At 49.2% G+C, this 21,686-nt stretch overlaps 1 protein-coding gene across 5 annotated transcripts in view; it reads left to right on the top strand.

Annotated features, from left to right (window-relative positions):
- The window catches only part of GGT1 (gamma-glutamyltransferase 1), a 61,086-nt gene that overhangs the window by 17,818 nt on the left and 21,582 nt on the right, over window positions 1-21,686 (top strand). Inside the window, exons 1-2 of one of the 5 annotated variants that reach the window (XM_074554612.1) lie at window positions 6,947-7,087; window positions 14,998-15,076. The exons of 1 other annotated variant lie outside the window; for it this stretch is intronic. Coding sequence is in view for 1 of the 4 variants with exons in the window: in XM_074554609.1 (XP_074410710.1) it covers window positions 7,055-7,146 (92 nt within the window). In the remaining 3 variants the exon portion in view is untranslated. Of the gene's footprint in view, window positions 1-6,919; window positions 7,147-14,997; window positions 15,077-21,686 lie in introns of those variants that run through there. 3 more of the 5 variants (XM_074554613.1, XM_074554608.1, XM_074554609.1) reach the window with 3 other exon arrangements.

The following is a 21,686-nucleotide window of genomic DNA, read 5'->3' on the forward strand; positions in this document are numbered from 1 at the left end:
ACAAGGACCACAAGCTGTGGGTTTGAGACTTGGAAATCCCATCCCCGTGGGTATTTTAGCACCTCTCAGAAGGATGTGATCTTGTTTCTAAACTGAATGCGGGGTACATGGTGCTGCCAACTGCATCTAGCTGGGTGCAGCATGACTGAGTTAATTTTACCAAAAATTGCTCCTAACATGAGAAATGGGAAAAAGGGAAAGCAGAGATCCTTTCTCTATTCACTCAAATTCTGTGCTATGAGCACATCTCCTTGTCACCCAATGCCCAGGAATGGGAATGTTCCAGTTCCTTGTCTTTCAGGCAAGTGGGGAGAGCTCAGATCAGTGCCAGGGCAGAAGAACAACTGTACAGAATCAGTACAGGATCCCATTCCTCTTTCCCCTGGGGTCCTCAATTAGCAATGGTTAATAGAGGGTGTCCAGCAAGGAGGATAAAACCAGGGGCATGTAGGTCAGTGTGTTGCTGGGTACCCTCCTTACCATGAGCCATCCATGGTTCAGGAATTTTCCGAGATGTGGATCTCTGCATTTAATAGGATTTTCAAGTTTTTCCTAAACCCATTTTTGAGCCTGAGAAAATTTTGGGTATCCACAGCAACTTATGGCACTGTTCAGCTGTGTGAAGAAATATTTACTTTGTTCTGAATCTGTCACTCACTGTTTTCATTTGGTGCTTTTGTAGCTTAAATATTGGAAGAGGCAGCAGGCAGTCATTCCTCTTTCATTTTCTCCAAGTCACTCTCAGATAAACCCCTGCTGTGCCCCCTCTCAGGTTTCTGCTTCCCAAATTGAGGAGTGTTGGGCTTGTACAGAAACCATTTCATCCTTAACCAAGTCCCTGCCTCTCCTCTAGCCCTGCTGCAGAGGAACAGCCATGGGGCTGCAGCTGCACCCTGGAGCTGCCTGGGAGCACACTGGGTTTGTGATCTTGCTCTGGCTGCCAGCACTCTCTTGGATTTTTTTGATTGTGCTCAAGCTTGAGCTGATGCTTTTATTGAACACTGCAGCCTTGCTCTTGCTATCACTTGGCCCCCGTGACTCAGTTTCCCATTGGACTGGGGAGGGGATAAACATTGCTTACCCCATTTTTATGAATCCACACTGGCAGTCATGGCCAGGGATTTCCATGTTGTCCATCCCTGCAGAGTCTGCAGCCCGTGCACCTGGGATGGGAGTTTGGGCTCCCATCTGTGCCTAGGGAAGGTTTTGGCTTCCTCCCTGGCATGGCAGAGGGGCTGCCTGGAGTGGGCACTGCCTGATGTGCCCTGGCCCTGTGTGCAGTGCCAGAGCCCGTGGCACAGCAGTCCCTGCTGCCCTTTCTCCATGCCCATCTCTGCAATGCCAGTGCCAGTGCCATGGCAGTCCCTGCTGGAGCTGCTTCCCTTTCTCCATGCCCTCTGTGCAGTGCCAGTGCCATGGCAGTCCCTGCTGGAGCTGCCCTTCCCTGGCACAGCCGGGCTGTGTCCCCAATCCCAACGTCCCTGCCCGTCACGGGGCTGCTCTCATTTGTATGCTGGTCAAGCTGGCTTCCAATGACAATCCTAATTATGTTTGCCTTGTGTATGACGGAGGTTACATTTCTGACTGATTTTGCCGGGCTGGAGGTGTAATTGATTAATTTAGAGTTTAAGAAGGGAAAGAGGATTAAGGCGGAGGTGAGGCTGTGCTGCCAGACGCTGCATTGACTGCTTCACACTTTCACAGCTTCAGCTTTTGTTTGCCTGCAAACCAGCTTGTCTGAGCTCCCAAGTTGTTGTTTCTCGTGGCTCTGAGCTTGCTGGCAGCCAAGGATCCTGCTGGGAAGGGAGCTGCAGCTCTGGAGACATTCATGCACAAAGAGCTAGTGCAGGCTCCAGATTTAATTCCACTGTATCTAGGGGGCAAATGCACTTGGTTTGGCCATGAGTTTTTCATGTGGGAGCTCCATATCCCAAATACCTGCAAGCTCTGGACTGAACGAAGCAGCAGACATGCAGAAGGTCCATCTGTCCATGACAGTGCAGTTTTGGGGAAGAATTCCTCTAAATAACAACCAGTATTCAGTAGCAGCTCCATATCCCAAATACCTGCGAGCTCTGGGTTGAACGAAGCAGCAGACATGCAGAAGGTCCATCTGTCCATGACAGTGCAGTTTTGGGGAAGAATTCCTCTTAACAACAACCAATAAGGGGATTTCTTTCCTGAAACTGCAGAGCACGAGGAGATGGGGAGATACAAGATGAACACAGCATCAGCTGGGCTGTAGTCTTAGGGATTTCCTGCAGCATCAGTGCTGGTGGAAGCAGCTGCACTCAGGCAGTCACTGCTGGAGCTCTGTATTTGATGGAAAAATGGCAGCAATAACCCATGTAACATTCATTAGGTCTTAAACTTTTTGCCTCTTGCAGCTGAGGCTCTCTTTGCAGCCCACGAGGCCCTTGGTGGTGCTCTGGGTCTGAGGCAGTGATGGGTATTCAAAAGGACAGAGTTCTGCTATGTAATTATGGACACTGGTCTGCTCATTATTGCACAAATTAATCAAGTTCTTGCAGTGCCCATAAAAGCAGATTTGCTGGGCTGTTTATTGCCTGCATAGAGAATATTAACAACCTGTTACAGTGAAATTGTGAGCACAGGGAAGGTCACCAGTCTGCTCCAGTGACACATGGCATTTCCTTGATTTCTCAGCACAGGGGAATTCGGAGCTTCTGCTGCTTTCACAGTCAATCAGTTTGGGAACTGAGGATTTCTGTTACCTCCATTCTGGGAGCACACTGCATCCATTTCATTTAGATTCATTTTCCCTTGATTAAATTAGGGTGGGCTGTGAGGATGCTGTGAGGTTTGGACTGACAGCCCTGCTTTGAGCTGCTGCGGTGGCTGTGGTGCCTGGCAGTAGGGCAGGGCTGGAAGCACCACCAGAGATGTTCCTCACTGCTCTGGGAGCCCTGGGGCTGGCCAGGCCCCCCTGTCCCAGGCAGGGAGGGAATCACACCCCTGCAATGTGGGGCGCATCTTCCAGCCCTGAGGGTGTGACCGTGCTCACAGGGGTCTGAGGGTGAGGGAAGAGATGAGGATCTGACTCCATGTTTCAGAAGGCTGATTTATTATTTTACGATATATATTACATTAAAACTATAGTAAAAGAATTCTTCTATACTACTAGAAGAAAGGATTTCATCGGAAGGCTAGCTAAGAATAGAAAAAGAAGGAATGATAACAAAGGTTTGTGGCTCGGACTCTCTGTCCGAGCCAGCTGACTGTGACTGGCCATTAATTAATAACAACCACATGAGCCCAATCACAGATGCACCTGTTGCATTCCACAGCAGCAGATAATCAATGTTTGCATTTTGTTCCTGAGGCCTCTCAGCTTCTCAGGAGGAAAAATACCAAGGAAAGGATTTCTCATAAAATGTGTCTGTGACACTGTGGGGGCTTGCACAGGGTGGCAAGCTCTGGTGCTCTGGCACATGTAGCTTTTAAGAGGCAGAAATGTCTGATTTTATACTACATCCCTCTGGAATCCCCTTTATTTTTGTGTGTGTGTGTGTCTCATGAAAATATTTCTGAAGAGCTTTTAGAAAACCTGGCTTAGAAGCTCCTCATTTGAAAGCTAAGGGCTGGAGTTATGGTTTCATAAAAGAATTAAACCATCTTGGCTTCGAAGCTCCTCATTTGAAAGCTAAGGGCTGGAGTTATGGTTTCATAAAAGAATTAAACCATCTTAAGCCCCTGCAGGAGAGGCTGAAGGCAGCACCTGGTGCTGCTAAGCTCCTTTTGGAATTTGAAACCACTAAGTGCACAGATTATACTGGCTCTAAGCATCTTAGCAAGCAGCTCTAAACCACTGAGGGCAACCACAGGCCCTGGGGCAGTGGATGGACCAGGCAGGGAGGCCAGGCTGTGGAGTTTGAGCAGACACAGAGCATGGAAGTGCTGCTGGCTGGTTTGAGGGATGCTCAGTGCTCCCATCACTGGCCCTGGCAGAGGGAAGCCAGTCCAGCCAGCACAGGAAGCATTAGATCACATCCTTCACATCATTAAACATCCTTCTGCTGAGGAGATGGCCTCCCTGACAAAGACTCTCATGTTCTGCAAAGGTCTCAGCACTTCTTAAAATGTGTTTACAGTTCATAGAAGGCCTGGAAAAGCGACCAACTGGTTTTATTTCTTTTCAGTTTGTTTTTTCTCTGTGCTGGTGTTCACAGGGGTTCTTGGATGAGGGAAGAGACGAGGATCTGACTCCATGTTTCAGAAGGCTTGATTTATTATTTTATGATATATATTACATTAAAACTATGCTAAAAGAATAGAAGAAAAGGTTCTCATCAGAAGGTTGGCTAAGAATAGAATAGCAAAGAATGAGAACAAAGGCTTGTGGCTCAGCTCTCTGTCTGACCCAGCTGACTGTGATTGGCCATTAATTAGAAACAACAACATGGGCCAATCACAGATGCACCTGTTGCATCCCACAGCAGCAGATAATCAGTGTTTACATTTTGTTCCTGAGGCCTTTCACCTTCTCAGGAAGAAAAATCCTAAGGAAAGGATTTTTCATAAAAGTTGTCTGCAATATTTCTCCATTTATATCCAAAGATAAAAAGACATCTCTTGTCTAAAAAAAAAACCCAAATGTTCAAAGAAGCAGAACTTGGAGTGGGAATTGAGGCATAAAAGCCTTTTTGGAGCATTTGCCTCTCTGCCCAGCAGCCTTTCAGGGCAGGCTGTTCCACACAGCGACCCAGCATTCAGATTTAGGTGCTGAGCAGGAGCAGGTGTCCAGGCCTGTCACTGAGAGCCTGCTGTGGAAGGGGTTCTCTGCTGTTCTGTTCTTCTCAGCCTCTGGACCCTGGACTGGAGCTGTCCCCAGGACCTTGCATGGGTCTCTCTCCAGGTTTTTTCACCAGGGCCACCCACTCCTGCCTTTAGAAGGTAAAGCCAAACTGCCCTGCTTGACCATGGATGAATTTGGATTTTACACTGCAGGCATCTGAATTAATTTTTGCTCCCACCTACAACACCCTGAGGGATTCCCCCTGTGGGTTTGACCCAGGTGGTGCCTGGCCCCACTGCACTGCAGGGCAGTGCCAGGAGCAGCCAGACAGGAAAGGGCAGTGCTGCTGGAAAAGCAAACAGGCTTTTCCTTGGAGACTGGTCTGTGTCATTAATACCTGGCATCACCCAGCTGCTCAGCACAAAAGCTCTTTTGGGCTTTGCCAGGCTCAGGTTTGGTTTGGATAACACCCATGCGTGCCACTTATGCCCTCCCAGTGCCCAGAGCTTGCTGCTCAGTGCCCCCCTGCACATGCCAGGGATGGAGCCGTTCCAGGCAGGCTCTCAAAGCCTGTGATCCTCACCAGAGGCACTAACTGGGTTAACCTTGAAATAAACTGAATTTCTAATGGCACAACAGCACAGGCCGACATGCAAACCTGCACCTTGCCATCCCTTTTTTCTGTCACCACAGAAAGCACTTTGGCTTTTCCTGTGCTGACCACAGCAGTTCTTGTTTGCCTCAGCGCGTCAGCCCACGCTGTTCATGGGGAAGGAATTTCACCCACACCTAAAAGAAATTGAGGAAGATGAGGCTGGGAAGGCTCTGGGGTGCAGGTCCTGCCTCAGCGATTGCAGAGCTGAAAAGGAAGAAAACCAGGAGGAAGAGTGAGCTGCTTTAGAGGAGCTCCCTTGTGACAAATGCTTAGAGAGCAGTGACTAAGGGCATCCCTCCTCTGCACATGATCCCACAGGACAAAGGACAGGTGCTGGTGCCACTCCTCAGAGCTGGCCTGAGCCCACAGGGACCACTGGTGGGGTCCCTGCCCTGGCTGCCTCTCTGCACACTCCGGGGATCAGGTGTTGTTTATTGTACTGTCCTGGGGGCTGATGGCCAAGGGGCAGCCGCAGTGAAACAGGACAGACCCTCCCAGGGAGGATTGTCACCCTCCTTTTGATGCAGTTTGAACCAAACCAGGTATATTCAGTTTATATATTCAGTTTATGTATTCAGTTTTGACTGCCTTTTGATGCAGTTTGAGCAAACCAGGTATATTCAATTTGTATATTCAGTTTATATATTCAGTTTTGATTGACTTTTGATGCACTTTGAGCCAAAACAGGTATATTCAGTTAGTATATTCAATTTATATATTCAGTTTTGACTGACTTTTGATGCACTTTGAGCCAAACCAGGTATATTCAGTTTATATATTCAGTTTATATACTCAATTTTGACTGATTTTGGTGCAGTTTAAGCCCAACCAGGCATATTCAGTTTATACATTCAGTTTTGACTGCCTTTTGGCGCATTTTGAGCCCAGCCAGGTACACTCAGTGAGCCTGAGCTTGGCGAGGAGCGGCAGATCCCGGCGTGGGGGCACGGATGCCACAGCCCTGCTGGGTTATGCAGCCTCCCCGCAGCCCTGGCGGCGCTTTGGCCGGACAGGATGGGATATGAGAGGGTGCAGCGGGGCAGTGACAGCGGGGACATCCCGCGGAGGGGACAATGGGATGGCCGATGCCATTCCCGTGTCGGAGCCCCTCGGGCAGAGGGGACAGTGGGATGGCAATGCCATTCCCGTGTCAGAGCCCCTCGGGCAGAGGGGACAGTGGGATGGCCGATGCCATTCCCGTGTCGGAGCCCCTCGGGCAGTGGGGACAGTGGGATGGCGGATGCCATTCCCGTGTCGGAGCCCTTCGGGCAGTGACAGTGGCGACAGTAGGATGGCAATGCCATTCCCGTGTCAGAGCCCCTCGGGCAGAGGGGACAGTGGGATGGCCGATGCCATTCCCGTGTCAGGGCCCCTCGGGCAGAGGGGACACCGTGGGATGGCCGATGCCATTCCCGTGTCAGGGCCCCTCGGGCAGTGACAGAGGGGACAATGGGATGGCCAATGCCATTCCCGTGTCAGGGCTCCTCGGGCAGCGGCAGCGCCGGCTCCGGCAGCGCCTCCCGTCTGTGCCATCTAGTGCCCGGCGGCAGGAGCGGCGCGGAGCCGGGCTCTCACCGGCAGGACGCGGCCCGGCTGCCCCGAGCAGCGGCTCTGCCCTCCCGTGATGGAGCAGGAACCCTGAGATGCCGCAGCGCCCGCCCCGAGAGCGGCCCCAGGTAGGAGCGGGAGCGGGGCCGGGACGGGCGAGCGGAGCCGCGGCTCTGCCGGGCTGCAGGTGAGCTGGGCTGGGCTGGGCGGGAGCGGCTCCGTGCGAGCTCCGGGCAGGACAGGGAGGCTGGAACTCCTGGGAACCCCTCTGCTTTTCAGGCATTGTGCTCTGAGGCTGCACACGTGTTTTAAGGGATGAAAATAATGATCTCTGACTGGAATTCTCCGCTGCAGTTAGCTGTACTTGAGTGAGCACCCTAGACTGAAAACACTTTATTTTTTAGTGTGTTGGGCATAATCTTTGTTATGTCATTTCTTAGCTAAATTCCTTTTATTATTATTTTTTCAAAAGTTTCCATGGTTGTAGCTTGATTTGCCAGCTTTGATTCTTAACTCTGCCTCTGTCCTCTTTTCCCTTTTCAAAGGAATACTTTTCCTCTTTACAGACCCAGTTTCATTTATAAGCTTTAAGTAAGAGCCAGTGATTCAGGAGCTAACAAATTCTTGCTTCCTTCTTGCTGCATTTTTCCCCCAAATCTTTGTAAGAGATTTAATGGTGATGTAAGGAGCTTCTAACTCAAACCCAACAATATATATCTGTTTAATATATATCTTTGATAAACATATTGGTTATCAAAGCCTGGTATTACATATTTCTCTATATTGAATTTCATCAGCTATTATTTGCCCTGCTTCACAGATGTTTTTAAGTTTTGAAGTTTTCCACAACTTTTGCTAGCTCCATATGTTAAATGTTTTGAAGTTTTGAAGTTTTCCACAACTTTTGCCAGCTCCATATGTTATCTTTATTATTTCATTACTGGATCACAAGTAAATATATTGATCATGCTGCCTGTGGCATCCATAGGACACCCCACTCAGCTCTTTCCACTTGAAGTTTTGATCATTCCTTCTTCTCTTGTAACTTATATTGGATTAAAAATGATCACCTGGCAGCTGCTTCCTAGGATATCCTGTTGGTGATTTTAGGGAGTTAGTAGTTAAACTGAGTATATCCTTGTTCTTGGGATCACATCCAGCATCTGTGAGCTCTGCTCCTCTTCCCTTGTGAACCTGTCTGTGGCTTTGCCTCTCCAGGATTTATTGCACAGGCACATTGTGCTGCCTCTGGAATGTAACATTTCCTACTGATTTTATTTTTCCCTTGGTACCTAAGTAAGGCTGATTGCTTGGGAAGTCTTGGGAGTCTTTTCAGCTGTGAGAAGGTATCAGAGCCCCTTAGCACCTGGTAGGGGACTGGCTCTAGGGAAAGCCTGGGGGTTTTGGAGCTGGCCTGCTTAGAGCTCTCCTGGCTCTGCTATTGATCTTGGCATGTTCCTGCTTTTGAAGGGACTGATCTTTGAAACCAGGCTCCAGGAAATCATTTAAGGATGTGTTTGCATCCTGCTGAGCACTGAAACTGTGAGGATTTCGGTGGGAAGGAAACTCATCTTGAAAGCGACACAGTCCTTATCTGCTTTCCCTAATTAGCACTCTGTCTTCCTGGGGGTGATACCCTCCACAGCATCCCCTTGGCAGCAGGAAGCAGTGCTGGGGTTAAATCCCCACTTGGCCAAGGCTTGCCTGGTCCTGTGCCCTGTGATCTCTGTATGTGAGCTGCCTGATCTGGGGCAGGTGCCTGCTGTGCTGTTTGCACACCTGGGGTGCCCTTCAGCCAAGGCACAGCTGGTTCAGCTCCTCACAGCTCTGTAAACTCTTTTTTTGCTGTCTCTCAGTTTCTGGGGTTTCACACCTTCCCCTGTGTAACCCACTCCCAGGTCTGCTGTGGGCCACAGCCAGGCTTTAAAGTGTTTGGGTGCCAGCAAGAATCCATTCTGTGGTTTGTTCCCAGAGCTGCTTAATTTTAACAGGGAAGCCCAAAATCTCTGCTTTGCATGAAGGCAAATGGAGACTTGGACAGGCAATGTGATTTATTACAATAATTTGGCCCCAGAAACAGGAGAAAACCCTTTAACTCCCCACACCTCAGTGCTGTAACCCCAAGGCCACATGAAACCCTTGCAGCAGGGTCAGGGTGGGTGCCCAGCTTTAACTGGGGGGGTTTGGTGCAGGGGGATCCCCTCCCCTCTGCTGGGGAGGCCTCACCTTTATCATCATCATCTTCATCTTCTCTCGTGGCATTCAGGGCTGTGCTGGGCAGGGCTCAGCTCAGGAAGGGGCTGTGTGTGTGACAGCTGTGTCCCCAAACGTCCATCCCAGCTTTAATTACTCTGACACTGCTGCCTGGCTGTAATTAGCAGCTGAGAAAATCTGAGTGTGATTTTAATAAGCTGAGAGTAATGCAATTTGTCTTTTCTGTTGTACGAGATGCTTTGCAAATAAAAGCTGTAATTAAAAAGCACATGCACAGGGCAAGCAGCAGCTGTGCTGTGGGTGTGTGGCTGCTCTGTGTGCAGCATGCCTGGCACATGGCCTGGCACAGGGTCCCCCTTTGGGACATCATGGGGTTCCTGAGAGAGTATAAAAGCTGCAGCATGTAAAAACTGCAGGATTTGCCTCAATTGTGCCTTTTACAAAAGGCTCTTCCCTGTCTTCACAGATGCCCTTTGATATGCTGTTGGTTTTTGATAAGAATAAGTCCCCTGGGTGTCATCCTCCCCATTGCTTTTCATCCCTGTCACTATTGTGTTTCTGTGTTCTCACCCAGGAGCCCAAATTAGCTCCAGGCTGGTGGGATCCCTGTGGCAGAGGCCAGTGGGGCAGCCAGGGTGGCATGGGGGGAGCCAGGAAGCCTTTTCAAGAGCAGCCAGCTTTTCTGGGAGCCTCAGATGTGAGCAGGCAGACCAGGCCCTGGACCCTGCCTCTCTTTCCTGCTCCTTCCTGCTCTCTTTAAAAAAATCCATATCTATAAAAGGATAATCTCTTTTATCTAGTCTTCTCTCTCTGCACAATTCTGTCCTGCCCTGCTGGAGTTCAAGGTTCGTTTCTGGCAGTGGGAGCTCTCACAAGGAAGCAGCCCTGTTAAACCCCAAGGTCTGTTTTCTGTTTTTCTGGCTGTGGGAGCTCTCACAAGGAAGCAGCCCTGTTAAACCCCAAGGTTTGGGCTCTCACAAGGAAGCAGCCCTGTTGAACCCCAAGGTCTGGCTCCCACAAACCCCTGTGACACGTCAGGCTGACCTCAATGCAAGGTGTTCCTCTTCCTCAGTGCTCTGGGGCAATGTGTGAGTACAAGGTGGGAGGCAGAGGCACAGCAGAAAATGGTTATACCCACAGCATGAGGGTCAGAGCTGTTGGCTGGGCCTCTGATGCTGTGGGTATAACCATTTATATGTTTATAAATATAACCATGTTCCATATAACAATGTTCCCAGAGTAGGAACATTGCTCCAGCCTGGGGAAGCCCTTTTGCCTCTCTCTGCTGGGGAAGGTGAGCTCCTTTCCCATGGAAGGCCACTCTACCCCTGCAAAAGTCCACTTGTGCCTGGTTGCTGTGGCTCTGCAAGTTTAGGAGGTGTCAGTGTTTGCAGTGGGAGACACCGTGATCTGTGGGAGTGCATTTCCCGTGGCATCCCATGCTCTGCCATTTCTGCCCTTTCTTCAGGGGCTCAAGGGGTTCAGGTGGACAGAGGGGGTTTAGGCAGCTTTGTGCTGTGCCATGCAGGTGGCACTGGCTCATTCTGCCAGCTAAATGCAGCCCTGGCACATTGGGCAAGCAAACCAAGCCCTCCCCAGGGATCAGGGGGAACGTGGCAGAGCATCTGTGGGTGCCAGTGGCAGTGGGAATGGGAACAGCTGTGGAAAAGCACCAGGATGTGCCCCATGCCAGCCCAGAGAGGCTGAGCAGCCCCTGTGTGGGGGAGAGAGAGGGGGAGAGCTGCTGAGCTCCTGTGCATGGCTGTGTGTCCAGCAGGGCTGTGTGTTCAACCCCTGTGTGTCCAGCAGGCCGTGTGTCCATCCCTGTGTGTCCATCCATGTGTGTCCATCCATGTGTGTCCATCCCCTGTGTGTCCATCCCTGTGTGTCCCTCCCGTGTGTCCATCCCCTGTGTGTCCATCTCTGTGTGTCCATCCTCTGTGTGTCCATCCCTGTGTGTCCATCCCTGTGTGTCCATCCCCTGTGTGTCCAGCCCCCGTGTGTCCAGCCCTGCAGCCTGTGTGCCCCTCCCAAAGCCCAGCGTGTGTTCCCAGAGCTGTTCTGGTGCAGGCTCTGCCTCCAGCCCAGCTGGCCCCCTCACACTTTCCAGCTCAGGTTCCAAGTGCTTTGAGGCAAGGTTTGTATTGTGATCTCTCATAAACAAATGGCCATTTCTGGTGCCCTTGGCAGCGCCTAAACAAACAAACCCTGAAGGAGACTGGGACAGGCCGGAGTTGAAGCAGGCAGGGACTCTTTTCTCTGATCTGTACTTGAGGGCTGAGTCCTGTTCTCCTGGTAGCATGAGGGGACAGGAGACTGGTTGGTGTTTGAGCACCTGTCCTTTGCCCTGTGTTGTGCTCTGCCCAAAGAAGGAGGTGCTGCAAGCACTAAATCTGCCAGATTTCTGCATTCTGGCCAGTCAAGACAGGAATCTCCTTTTGTAGGAAGCTGAACTTGCCCAGTGCTTGGCTGTGGTGGCTGTGAGAGGAGCCTGTCCCACAGGTGGGCAGTGGCTCGTGGTGTGCACCAACACTGACCTGTGCTCTGCATTTCTGTCCTAAGGCCAAAACTGGTGGGTTGCAAATGGCCACACAGACTATTGCCCAAGCCTTAGCTGGGCTAAATGTGAGCCTGGAGCACTAGGACATATTGGATCTGCAGTGAGTGACTTTGAAAAGAAAAAAATAATTTATTTCCTGAGGCTGTTGGTCTGGCGAGTAAACTCAGAGAATATAAAGTGCTGACAACCACTGGAATAAAAGAGTTGTATGTCCAGATTTTCATCTGGGGCATGAGCTGTCTTGCATGGTGTGCACCTTTGCTGTGTAGTGCTGTTTGAGCTGTTTGTGTGTCTGCTGAGCACCCTCCTCACCTGCCCACAGCAGGGAAAGGGGTCCCAGTGTAAAGGTCCATGAAACTCTTGCTTTGAGTGCTCATTCCCAAGGCAGGTTTGCCCTCTGAAGCCTGGCAGTAGTGTAGCCAGGATGTGCATAGTCACTCAGTGCAAACCAGAGCTTTATCCACAGCTTCCCAGGGCCTCAGTGGGATTCCTTCCCTCACAGAGCCTCACAGCCACCAGAGGCCCTTGGCTGGGTTGATTCCCACCCCTGTGTGAGCCAGTGGCCCTGCAGTGCTGGGGCAGCAGGGTGGCAAGTGGGGAGCAGAGATTTGGGGGTGGCTGCGCTGCTGCTGTGCCCATCCCTCCCTGAGAGGCTGCCCCCCTGACCCTGCCAGTGAAATATTGCCACACCGAGGGAGCCCAGGACAGATTCTGCCTTACCAGGACAGGCTGGATTTGATGCTGAGAGGTTTCATTTGTTGCTCCAAGAGCAGTGGAGCTGATGCTTCAGCAGAAATTCCTGAGAAAGGAACAAGGAGCTGTGGGGCTTCCTGAGGAGCACAGCTCTCACAAGGCAAAGTTTGGGTGGGCTGCACACTCAGATCTCTGTGAGTCAGTGTTCATTCATGTCCAGGAGTAACTTCTGAGCCTCACATCTCCAAGTCCTATTGATCCTTAAGCAGAATGAAAAGTGGACCTTGGCTCTTGTTGCTAAAGTCTGTGTTCTTCTGGTTTTAGAGCCCTCTTGCTTGGGTTAGACTTTAACAGTAATTAGTTACCCAGAAACTTTCTGTAACAATCTGCAAGTTTTCCATTAAGTGGCAAACACTTTGTCCTTCCCCCAGCACCTCTGTTGCAGTGTAATCTGTCATTTTTCCCAAGGAAATGGAGGGTGCTGCCTTCACGTTTTATTACTTTCCTGTTTCCAGTGGAGGAGAGCCCAAAGCCGTAAGGAACACTGAGCCCAACATCTCATGGAGCAGAGCAGTGTCAGCTCTGCTGTCACTTCAGCTGCCTCTGGATTTACTGCAAATATCAGGCATTGACAGGGAAGAAAGGTGATGCCTAGGAACATGGTTAAGGAATAGGGGAAAGATTCCTTATTCCAGCCCAGGCACCGACCTGCTCTGAAGCCCTGGGCAAGATTATCTCTGTTTTCCTGTCTCTGAAGATATGAATGCTTTTATCATGTGGGCCTGTAAGGCTCCCTGGCCCTGAGAGTAGCCTTAAAATGCTGTTAAGTAGTGAATTCTTTTGTGGTGATGATGATAAGAATTCAGCAGTCTGGACAAGCTGTGGAGTTTGGAGATCTTGTAGGTGCAGCAAGTACTGGAGGTTCATATTTTGGGGGCAGCTTTGCACAGTCCCCTGTGTCTCTGTCTCTTACCATGAGTATAATCGGAAAAATAGAGGAAGGAACCTATTCTGACTTTGATCTTCCTCTTTGTGTTTACAGTTTGGGTAGAATTTACTTTGTCACCCACCCAGCATGTTTAGGTTTTCTCCAAACAGTGGTGTAAAAACCATGCTGCACCTTGAGCAAGCGGGGAGATTTCCTTGGGATGGATGGGGTCTGTTGCAGTTGTAGCTGTACTGAAAAGCTGCTGTTGGGTCAGGTTCTTGTTTGGATAATGATACTAGAACAACTCAATGTTAATTGTTTCTGTTTCATTGCCAATAGCTCCAAAGCCAGGCTCTCCCCAAAACAACAGAGCAAGAGGGAATAGTTTATTGAGATAATGTAATTTGCAGAAGAGTGCAATTATAGTAGAGCAAATCTTACATCTGTAAGAGAGAGCTAGTTTGTCCTGGATCTGAAAAAATCTCTTTGGCAGCATTCTTTGGCTGCAGTTAAAAGGGGTTCTCAGTTGTGTATCTGCTGTCAAGTCCCTTGACATCACCAAAGCAGACCCATTCCAGGGGGTAAGAGAGACCCAGACTGTGGTGTGCTCCTTGCAGGACTGGAAATGGCTCCTTTGCTTGAGATGGCACAGTGTTGTGGGCACAGGGGACATCTCTGGCTGTAAAAGTAACCTGTGAACAGGTAAAGGCACAGCTCTTCTCCACTTCAGCTCACTGAGCATTGCACAAGCAGCCCTTCTGGCAAGGGTCATTCCCAGATCTTCCTCATTCCCAGATCTTCTTCATTCCCAGATCTGCCTTCCCCACCCAAATCTGAGAATTACCCACAGAGGCTCCTGTCAGAACGAGGTTTTGGTTCTCAGAACTGGTGGCGTTTGTTTGGCTGCTGTTGCCTGATCCTGTGGATCTTGGTGCAGTTCCTGGTAGAGGACAGTAACACTGTGAATTCCACTTTGTGAAAGCCTGGACTGGCTCCTGCCTTTCCCAATTGCCTCATCTGAGAGCACACAGAAACTTCTTGTTAGCCCTGGACTCTCCCTTTATACAGCAATCACAGACCTACCCAACTGATTGCTGATTGTTTATTCAGCAGTCACTGACCTACCCAACCTTTGAATTAGACACACCTCATCCCAATGCCTGATGTGGCTCTTCATGGTCAAACAAGCCCTTCAGTGAGTTGTTGGTGATGGAGAGAGATGGGGAGGCTGACTAGGTGATCAGAATCTGATTTTATTGTGGGACACAAACATTTGTATACTATTGCAGGGACACTGGTAATGTGCACTGCAATGATTGGTTAAAATCACATACACAAACTTATACATATAACAACATCTCTTGCTTGCAGAGTTTAATGGGATTTTCTTTTTCTGGTAAACCTGTCTGATGTAATCTTCTTGCAATCCAGGTCTAATTTTAAAAGTTCCATTTGCTTTTGCCAAGGCATCCTGTTATCAAATCTCTTATCTTAACGAGGTCCAAAGTCCATCATCTGTCTTGTGTCCCCCAACATTCCAACAGTGAGTGATCAACAAAACTGAAATGAAGGAAGTCAAAAATGACTATTTTCCCTTTGGACAGTAGTGGCACATCCTTGAGAGATTTCCTCTCCATTCACAGGGTTCAAGATTTCCTCTGATGGAGAAGGGGAGGATGTGCCTCTCAAGTCAGTGTCCAAGACTGATGTGCCTCTTCCCAGGTCAGTGTCCAAGACACCACCATTTATGGGATGCACATTTCTTCTCCTCTATAAATCTCTCAGCCCTTTTGGCCATGGAGCTCGGCAGTGCTCCAGCATCAGCCACCTTGGAAGAGTGTAGGAATGGGATTTTCTCTGTCAGGATGGGTATGGGGTCTCCAGTGCTCCAATGCAGACAGTGTCCTCCCTGTCAGGACTGGCGCCAGGGAAAACCAGCAACTTGGCAGAGAATTGTTTGATGCACAAAGAAAAGAAACAACTCTGCCAGCACAGATTCACTCCTGGGACTACCTAATATCAAAGTATTGTCTCCATTCAAGTCTGATCTTTGCTCCCCACCCTGTGCACTGTTCCCTTTGCCGTGAGAAAGTTCGGCGCGGAAGGCGCTGGACCACTCTGTTCTCATCTTGCCCTGTGAGGCAGCAATCCTCCAGGGACAGGGAAGGGGAAGGGTGGCAAGCCTTTACTGCTCAAAGATAGGGCTTCATTACATCACCCTCCCCTCCTGACCACTCCCATATATGAAGCCTTGCTGCCACTCAGCTCTGTGGGACCGGTCCTGTTTTTGGCTCCTGAGAACTCTTGAGGAATAAGGGGCAGGAGAACCAGGCAGAAGAGCCTTCCTTTGATGTCACTGGCTGAAGGTGAGCTGCAGAGCTTTTAAAGTAGTGAGTAAACAGCTGGTTTTATCTTGGCATCTCCATATTGGTTGGACTGGGGTGTGAAATAGAGGAGTTGTTTCTTCCCCTTTATTGCGTACCTCTCCAGCTCGTTAATCCTATTTCATTAAAGGCTGCCTTTGTTTCACAAGCCTGCAGGCTCAGGTTTGGAGAGCAAGTGTTTGTCCCTTGCAAGGATGGACAGGACCTGATCTGCTGTGTTGCTTTTGGCTTGGCTCAGGCAGCAAAGGCAACAAAGGTAGCAGAGTCTGTCCAAGCTCCCTGAGCAGCTGCTGGGCCACCCTGTGGGGAGCTGCCACGGCTTGGCAGGGTCTGATGGACTCAAGGGTTGGGGCTTCTGACAGGCTGAGATGAGAGCAAGGACCTGGAAGTCTGGTGAGCTGGGATCTCAGTCCCATCACTGGGGCCCATTCACCTCTGCATGGCCCATCCAACCCTTTGAAGGTACTACCCACCACCCAAGCTGATAGTACCTTTGAAGGTACTATCTTCCACCCAAGCTGATGCTCCTTTTTTGGGTTATAAAGGTCTGTGGAAAATTTGGTGCAGAGTCATTGGCCCGAGTATCAATTTGACCCTAGTTTTATAGGTGGCATAAATGACAAGGATTGCTGATAAGAGAAGTTCTGTTTTGGCAAGCTGACACAGGAAAGGCTCCCAAAACGACCAGAGAGGTCAGAGCTACACAAACATGGGAAGGCAGATTTCATGGGGTCCTAAAGATGAGAAATTACTTCAGTCCATGTCCCTCTGGCAGGTGGTGCTCATCAGAGGAATCAAGGTCTAAGAAGTGGCTGAAATCCACAGATCTTGGATCCCTCTTCTTTCCCTATCATTCTGTGCTTCCTGGCAAGTGCAAGCCCTGTTGGTGTGGGAGGTCCAGCACTGGCAGGTCTCTTCCCTGGTACCTGGGGAAAGGCCAGGAGGCAGGGGCAGGACCAGAAAAGCTGCAGGGACAGTGGGATGATGCTGAGGGTGGAAGGGCAATGCTGTGGGAGAGCAGAGCTCCTGGTGCAGAGCAGGCAGAGCACAGTCAGGGCATCATTTCTGTGTGTGGAAACTGGCCCGTGAAGGAGGAAGGAATACTCTGAAATAAATCAAGCAGTTCACATTTAATTCTTCGTAAGAAAAAAAATGTGTTCAAAGAACTGTCAAGGGCAACTGTATTTGTATGAAAATGAGCAGATTCTGCCCAGGCAAATGAATATTTAGACACATGAAGGGTCAGAACAGCATCTGGGACACTCTCTGCTCATTACCAGACCAAAAGAATGGCTCTCCCCTATGTGTGTTCAGAAAACAAAGACTGCTCCTGCTCTGGGCTGGTTCCCTATGACATGTCAGGGTGGGCTCCCCGGGACCAGAGGGCTTTTTCTCTCAATGTCCCAGTCCTGGGCTGCATTTCCTGGAGTAAGGTCAGGAGAGTCAAAACCACTCAAACCAGCTCTGTGGTCACTAAGGTATTCACCTGCCTGTAGAGTCTTGGTTTAGCAAAACCAGGTGAATTTAAGCAGGTAGCTACAGTTTTTTTTCAGGTGTAAACAGCTCTTTTCCAGCTTCATCTGAAGTATCTGAAACCTCTTCAGTGAATTCAGTCTTGAGTTCATTTATTATAACTGCAATCCAGGGGTTTTGGTGGCCTCACCCACCCATCCAGATGCTCTACATTCTATAAAATACACAGTTATCTGCCATGGCAGGTATAACATTACATAAACCTTACATAAAAATTACACAAACCCTTCTGCAGAGCACCAAGAAAGTCTAAACTTAATCTGTGATCTGAGAGTTTCAATGTGCATGTGCAGAACAGGTCCAAGTGCAGCAGTCAGGCAAGATTGGGGAAAACCTCTAGCCTAGAGAGAGGGCATAGTTCATTTCTTGGCCTTCAGTTCCCCTTTTTTCTGTTCTGTCACCTTTTCTGTCCTCTTATCTTCATTTATTTTGTCCCCCTTTGTTCCCATTTTCTCTGTTTTCCCCTTCACTGGTTTAGGATTTCTTCTTTCCCTGTGTCATTATCTTTTCTTTCTCCTGTCTCCATCAGCCCTGTCCCTTTTTATTTGCTTGAGGGGAAGCTGTGTGGGATTGTGCAGCTGAGCTCAGTGCTGGCTGCTGGGGGAAAGGCAGCTCTGCCAGCTGCAAGAACACATTTCTGCAGTCCCTTTGGTGGCCTGGCAGAAGGGCTTTGCAAAGATTAAAGGGCTTTGTAGAGCTGCTGGATAAATGGCACAGATTGATGTAGGTTTTGGAAACCGCAGATCTTGACGTAAAATTAACGAGTAAGATTGAGTTGAGACAGCAGAGAGATAAGACTGAGGAAAAATGAGAAAAGAAGGCAGAACTTTGGACAGAGGACAGCCACCTTTTTGTGGAAGGGAGAAAGAAGCAGAAGGGCTTCTTCTGCAACAGAGACCTCCAAGCACTGAGGAGCCCCAGTGGCTCACACAGCTCTGTCCCAGCAGTGCTGCTGCAGCTGCCCCTGGCTCAGAAGGATGTAACCAGAACTGGTTAACCAGTGTGGCTGCCAAGGACAGGTTAATAAACCTTAATAAACCTCCCTGTTTACCAGTTATCTTCCCCTTGCTTACCTTTGTCCCAGGGAAAAGTGTGCACCTGTGGGTGATAATGGGAAAACAGGTCACTAAAATGAAAGCATGTGGGGTTTAGTGGGCGGCTCCATTTCAGCAGGTGAGTTCCAGTGAAAGCAGCTCTCACTGGAGGGGAAGGAGGTGCTCGGGCTGTGGACAAACATCTGCTTGTTTATTTTCAGCTCTGTAAGGCAACTTTTGTGTCCCTGCTCTTAGTCAACTCAACCTTTTGCACACTGGGTGTGTTTTCCATTCTTAAAGCACCTTTTCTCTGAGTCCCCCCAGTGACTTTTCCAAGGCTTTTTCAGCTGTGATCTCTTTTTTGAATCAGTGTTTCTTGGGTCATATTTAGCCTAAATTGGAATTGTCTGCTACCCATACAGCTGGCAGTTAGCTTCCACATGGAAGAGTAGAGTAAGGGGTCAAAAAGGGAAATGTTATTTAGTAGGAAGAAGCCTCATGTGTTTATGAAGAGCTCTGTGTTAGTGGGCACTCAAGGCGCTGTTTTTGATGCTCATGTTCAGGTAATATTGGATTGCCACACTGCTCTGTTAGAAAGGAAAGATTTCTTCATGGGAAAAATAGCTAACCTGCACCAAGAGGTACAAAATCTTGTAACAGCATCTATCCTAATAACGCATTGGGATGTTAAAACATTGGGAAATGGAGGCCTTGGGTTGCTTGTTCTGCCATAAAAAGTAGGAGTCTAAACTGTTGACCTGGTCTGTGCTTTGTGAGTCATTGCTGGGGTTGCTTCATTTAATTCCTACAGAAAAAATCAACAAGGGTGGGGGGAAAGAAACAAAAAGAAAAATTCCCCAGAAGTGTCTTGGGTTGCCTGATGCTTTTCAGTGTCTGCAAGTTCTGTGACAAGAGGTGTGAAGGCATTGCTTCATGTGCTGAAAGATGAATGTGTTGCTCAAGTTTCAATGTAACAGCAGTTGCTAATTTTTGGGAAATTAAAGGTGACCATGCCATGAAGGTGACCACTTGGAAGGAGGTGGCAAGTCCTTCAGGAGATTTTTTTTCTTTTTTTTTTTTGTAATGGGTTGAGAAAAGCAAGTCAGCAATGCACCTGCATTAAACATGGCATTACTGATTGAGGTGTGGCTTTGCAGCTTGAAACTTGTGAGGCAGAGTTATAACAGGGCTCTCTATTAAATTAGTGCCTAGACAGAGATGCTTGATAGCTGCCAAACACTGTGTACCGCTGAAATGAGGAGCATAGCACAGACTGTACACAGCAGAGTTCACCCTTTGGAACTGCAGGCACTGACTTCAGGTTTCACAACTTTCTCTGACCCCATCTTCAACTCCACTTGTGCATAAAAGTGAAAGAGTAACCTGCTGAGGAGCATCCGATTTGTTCCAGCTCTGTGCTGGTGAGAACATGGCACTGCATTGTCCTTGGAGAAGGGCAGAATGTGCCTCATTTTGTTGGGTCACTGATATAAGCCCTGCCTTTCAGCTGTGAGGGTGAAATATTACAGTGGGATAAATATGATTTAGAGCTGGGCTTTCTTACAGCCTTTCCTTGTCACCCTGCACCCTCTGAGACAAATGTGACAGGGAGACTCTTGTGTGACCTAGACCCACTTCAGGGATGTAGCAACTTCAGAGCTATGAAAATATTAAGGATAAAACCTGGTACCATCACACCTGCAGGGTCAGTAAATTAAGAAAAGAGTTCTGCTCAGTGGACTGCATCTTAAATTTCCCTGTTAATATTAAAGGTGTGGCAGGCTAAAAGTGCAGGTTGATTTGTTTGGGGCAGAGACCAGACACCTTTCCACAGTCTGCTTTTTCAGAGGACAGTTGTGTGCTCCTGTCACAATCTTTTCTGTGGAGCACCATGAGTCTCACATCAATAAATCAGACACAGTGAGAGGGGTGTGTGTGAACAGCTGAATGTGGCCTGGGCTCTGAATGTGTAGCTCAGACTGGCTGGTAGGAGCAGCAGATACATCAAATCCTCCTGAGCCTGCAGAACTCTTTCTGTGCCGGGATCTACTTTCCAGAAATTTTCCATTTTTTGCTCAAGACCTCTTGGATAATAGCAATATAACTGAAGGGGCCTGTTCTCTTCATACAATGTCTTGAAAGAAGTATTTGAAAGTCACCTTTGAAAAATGGGCACAGGCTATATTCCTTCCAAATATCTCAGGGCTGAAATGCTCATGGTTTTTAGTACTGATTTTCCACATGTAAATGTTAAACAGAACTCCATTTTGTGGCTATTATAGAAAAGATGATGTATTTTTAGGCAGGGAAAATATCACCCTAAAGCTTTTAATCTTGGAGCTTGGCCAGACGTTGTTAATGAGTCAGTGTAGCAGAGCTGTGCAGCAAGGGGAGATGTGGGGTGTCAAAGGTTGGAGTGGGGCAGGGGGACTGGGCTGGTCTGGGATTGAGGCATTCACACCTTTCCTGACCCCTGTGGGTCCAGAGACAGCACCTCTGTGCTGAATGCCATCGGGCAGGCTTTGCTTCATCCTGGGTTTGCAGAGAGCCTTCTGGCTGGAGGACATGTGGGCTTGCATCCTCACTGTGCCCAAGCTTCAGGCAGGCTGTGATTTGCTTGTGTTAATTCTGGTTGGGCACTCTGCATTTCTGCATGGGCACTGAGCTTGTGCTCAGGGGAGGCTCTGGGGTTTCTGGACAGACACAGTGACTTAAGTTTTAGTAGCTGAGTCCATAATTCCAAGGACAGCTTGTACAGCTCCTTTCCTCAGTCTGGGTTTTGTGATACAGTTCAGCAGGTGAGCTGCAACCTTGGAACTGCAGCCTTGGAACTGCAGCTGCGCCTCCAGGCTTGCCACAAGCAGACATGGAGGATTGTTGCTTAAACCCTCAGTGAGATTTAGTGGTGGAGGGCAGGTTTCTCCATCGCTGCCTTCCTGCCCTGCCGTGCTGCCTGCCAGAGGGTGCTGCAGCGGCAGCATTGCATTTCTCCTTGCAGCTGGAGCGTTGGTGCGGTGCCAGCTGAAGGAGGGGTGGCTGTGCTGGCTGAGGGGCAGCTGTGGAGCTGAGCAGGTGCCCTGGCACCCCTGCAGACAGGCCATTGCCACCAGGTGTAGTCACAGCTCAGTCTGGCAGTGCTGGGTTTGAGCTGAAGGGACAGACAGACACCGAATCCCGTCTGTCTGAGGTGTGAGGGTGCCTGGCCATGTGGAGACAACCATGTGTTTGGAATCACAGAGCCATTTAGGTTGGAAAAGGCCTTTAAGATCATTGAGTCCAACCATTAACCCAGCACTGCCAAATCACCACCAATCCATGTCCCCAAGTGCCATATCTACAAGTTTTTAAAGCCCTCCAGAGGTGGTTACTCCACAACTTTCC

The sequence above is a fragment of the Zonotrichia albicollis genome, chromosome 18, assembly GCF_047830755.1.
Source record: "Zonotrichia albicollis isolate bZonAlb1 chromosome 18, bZonAlb1.hap1, whole genome shotgun sequence".
Lineage (NCBI taxonomy): Eukaryota > Metazoa > Chordata > Aves > Passeriformes > Passerellidae > Zonotrichia > Zonotrichia albicollis.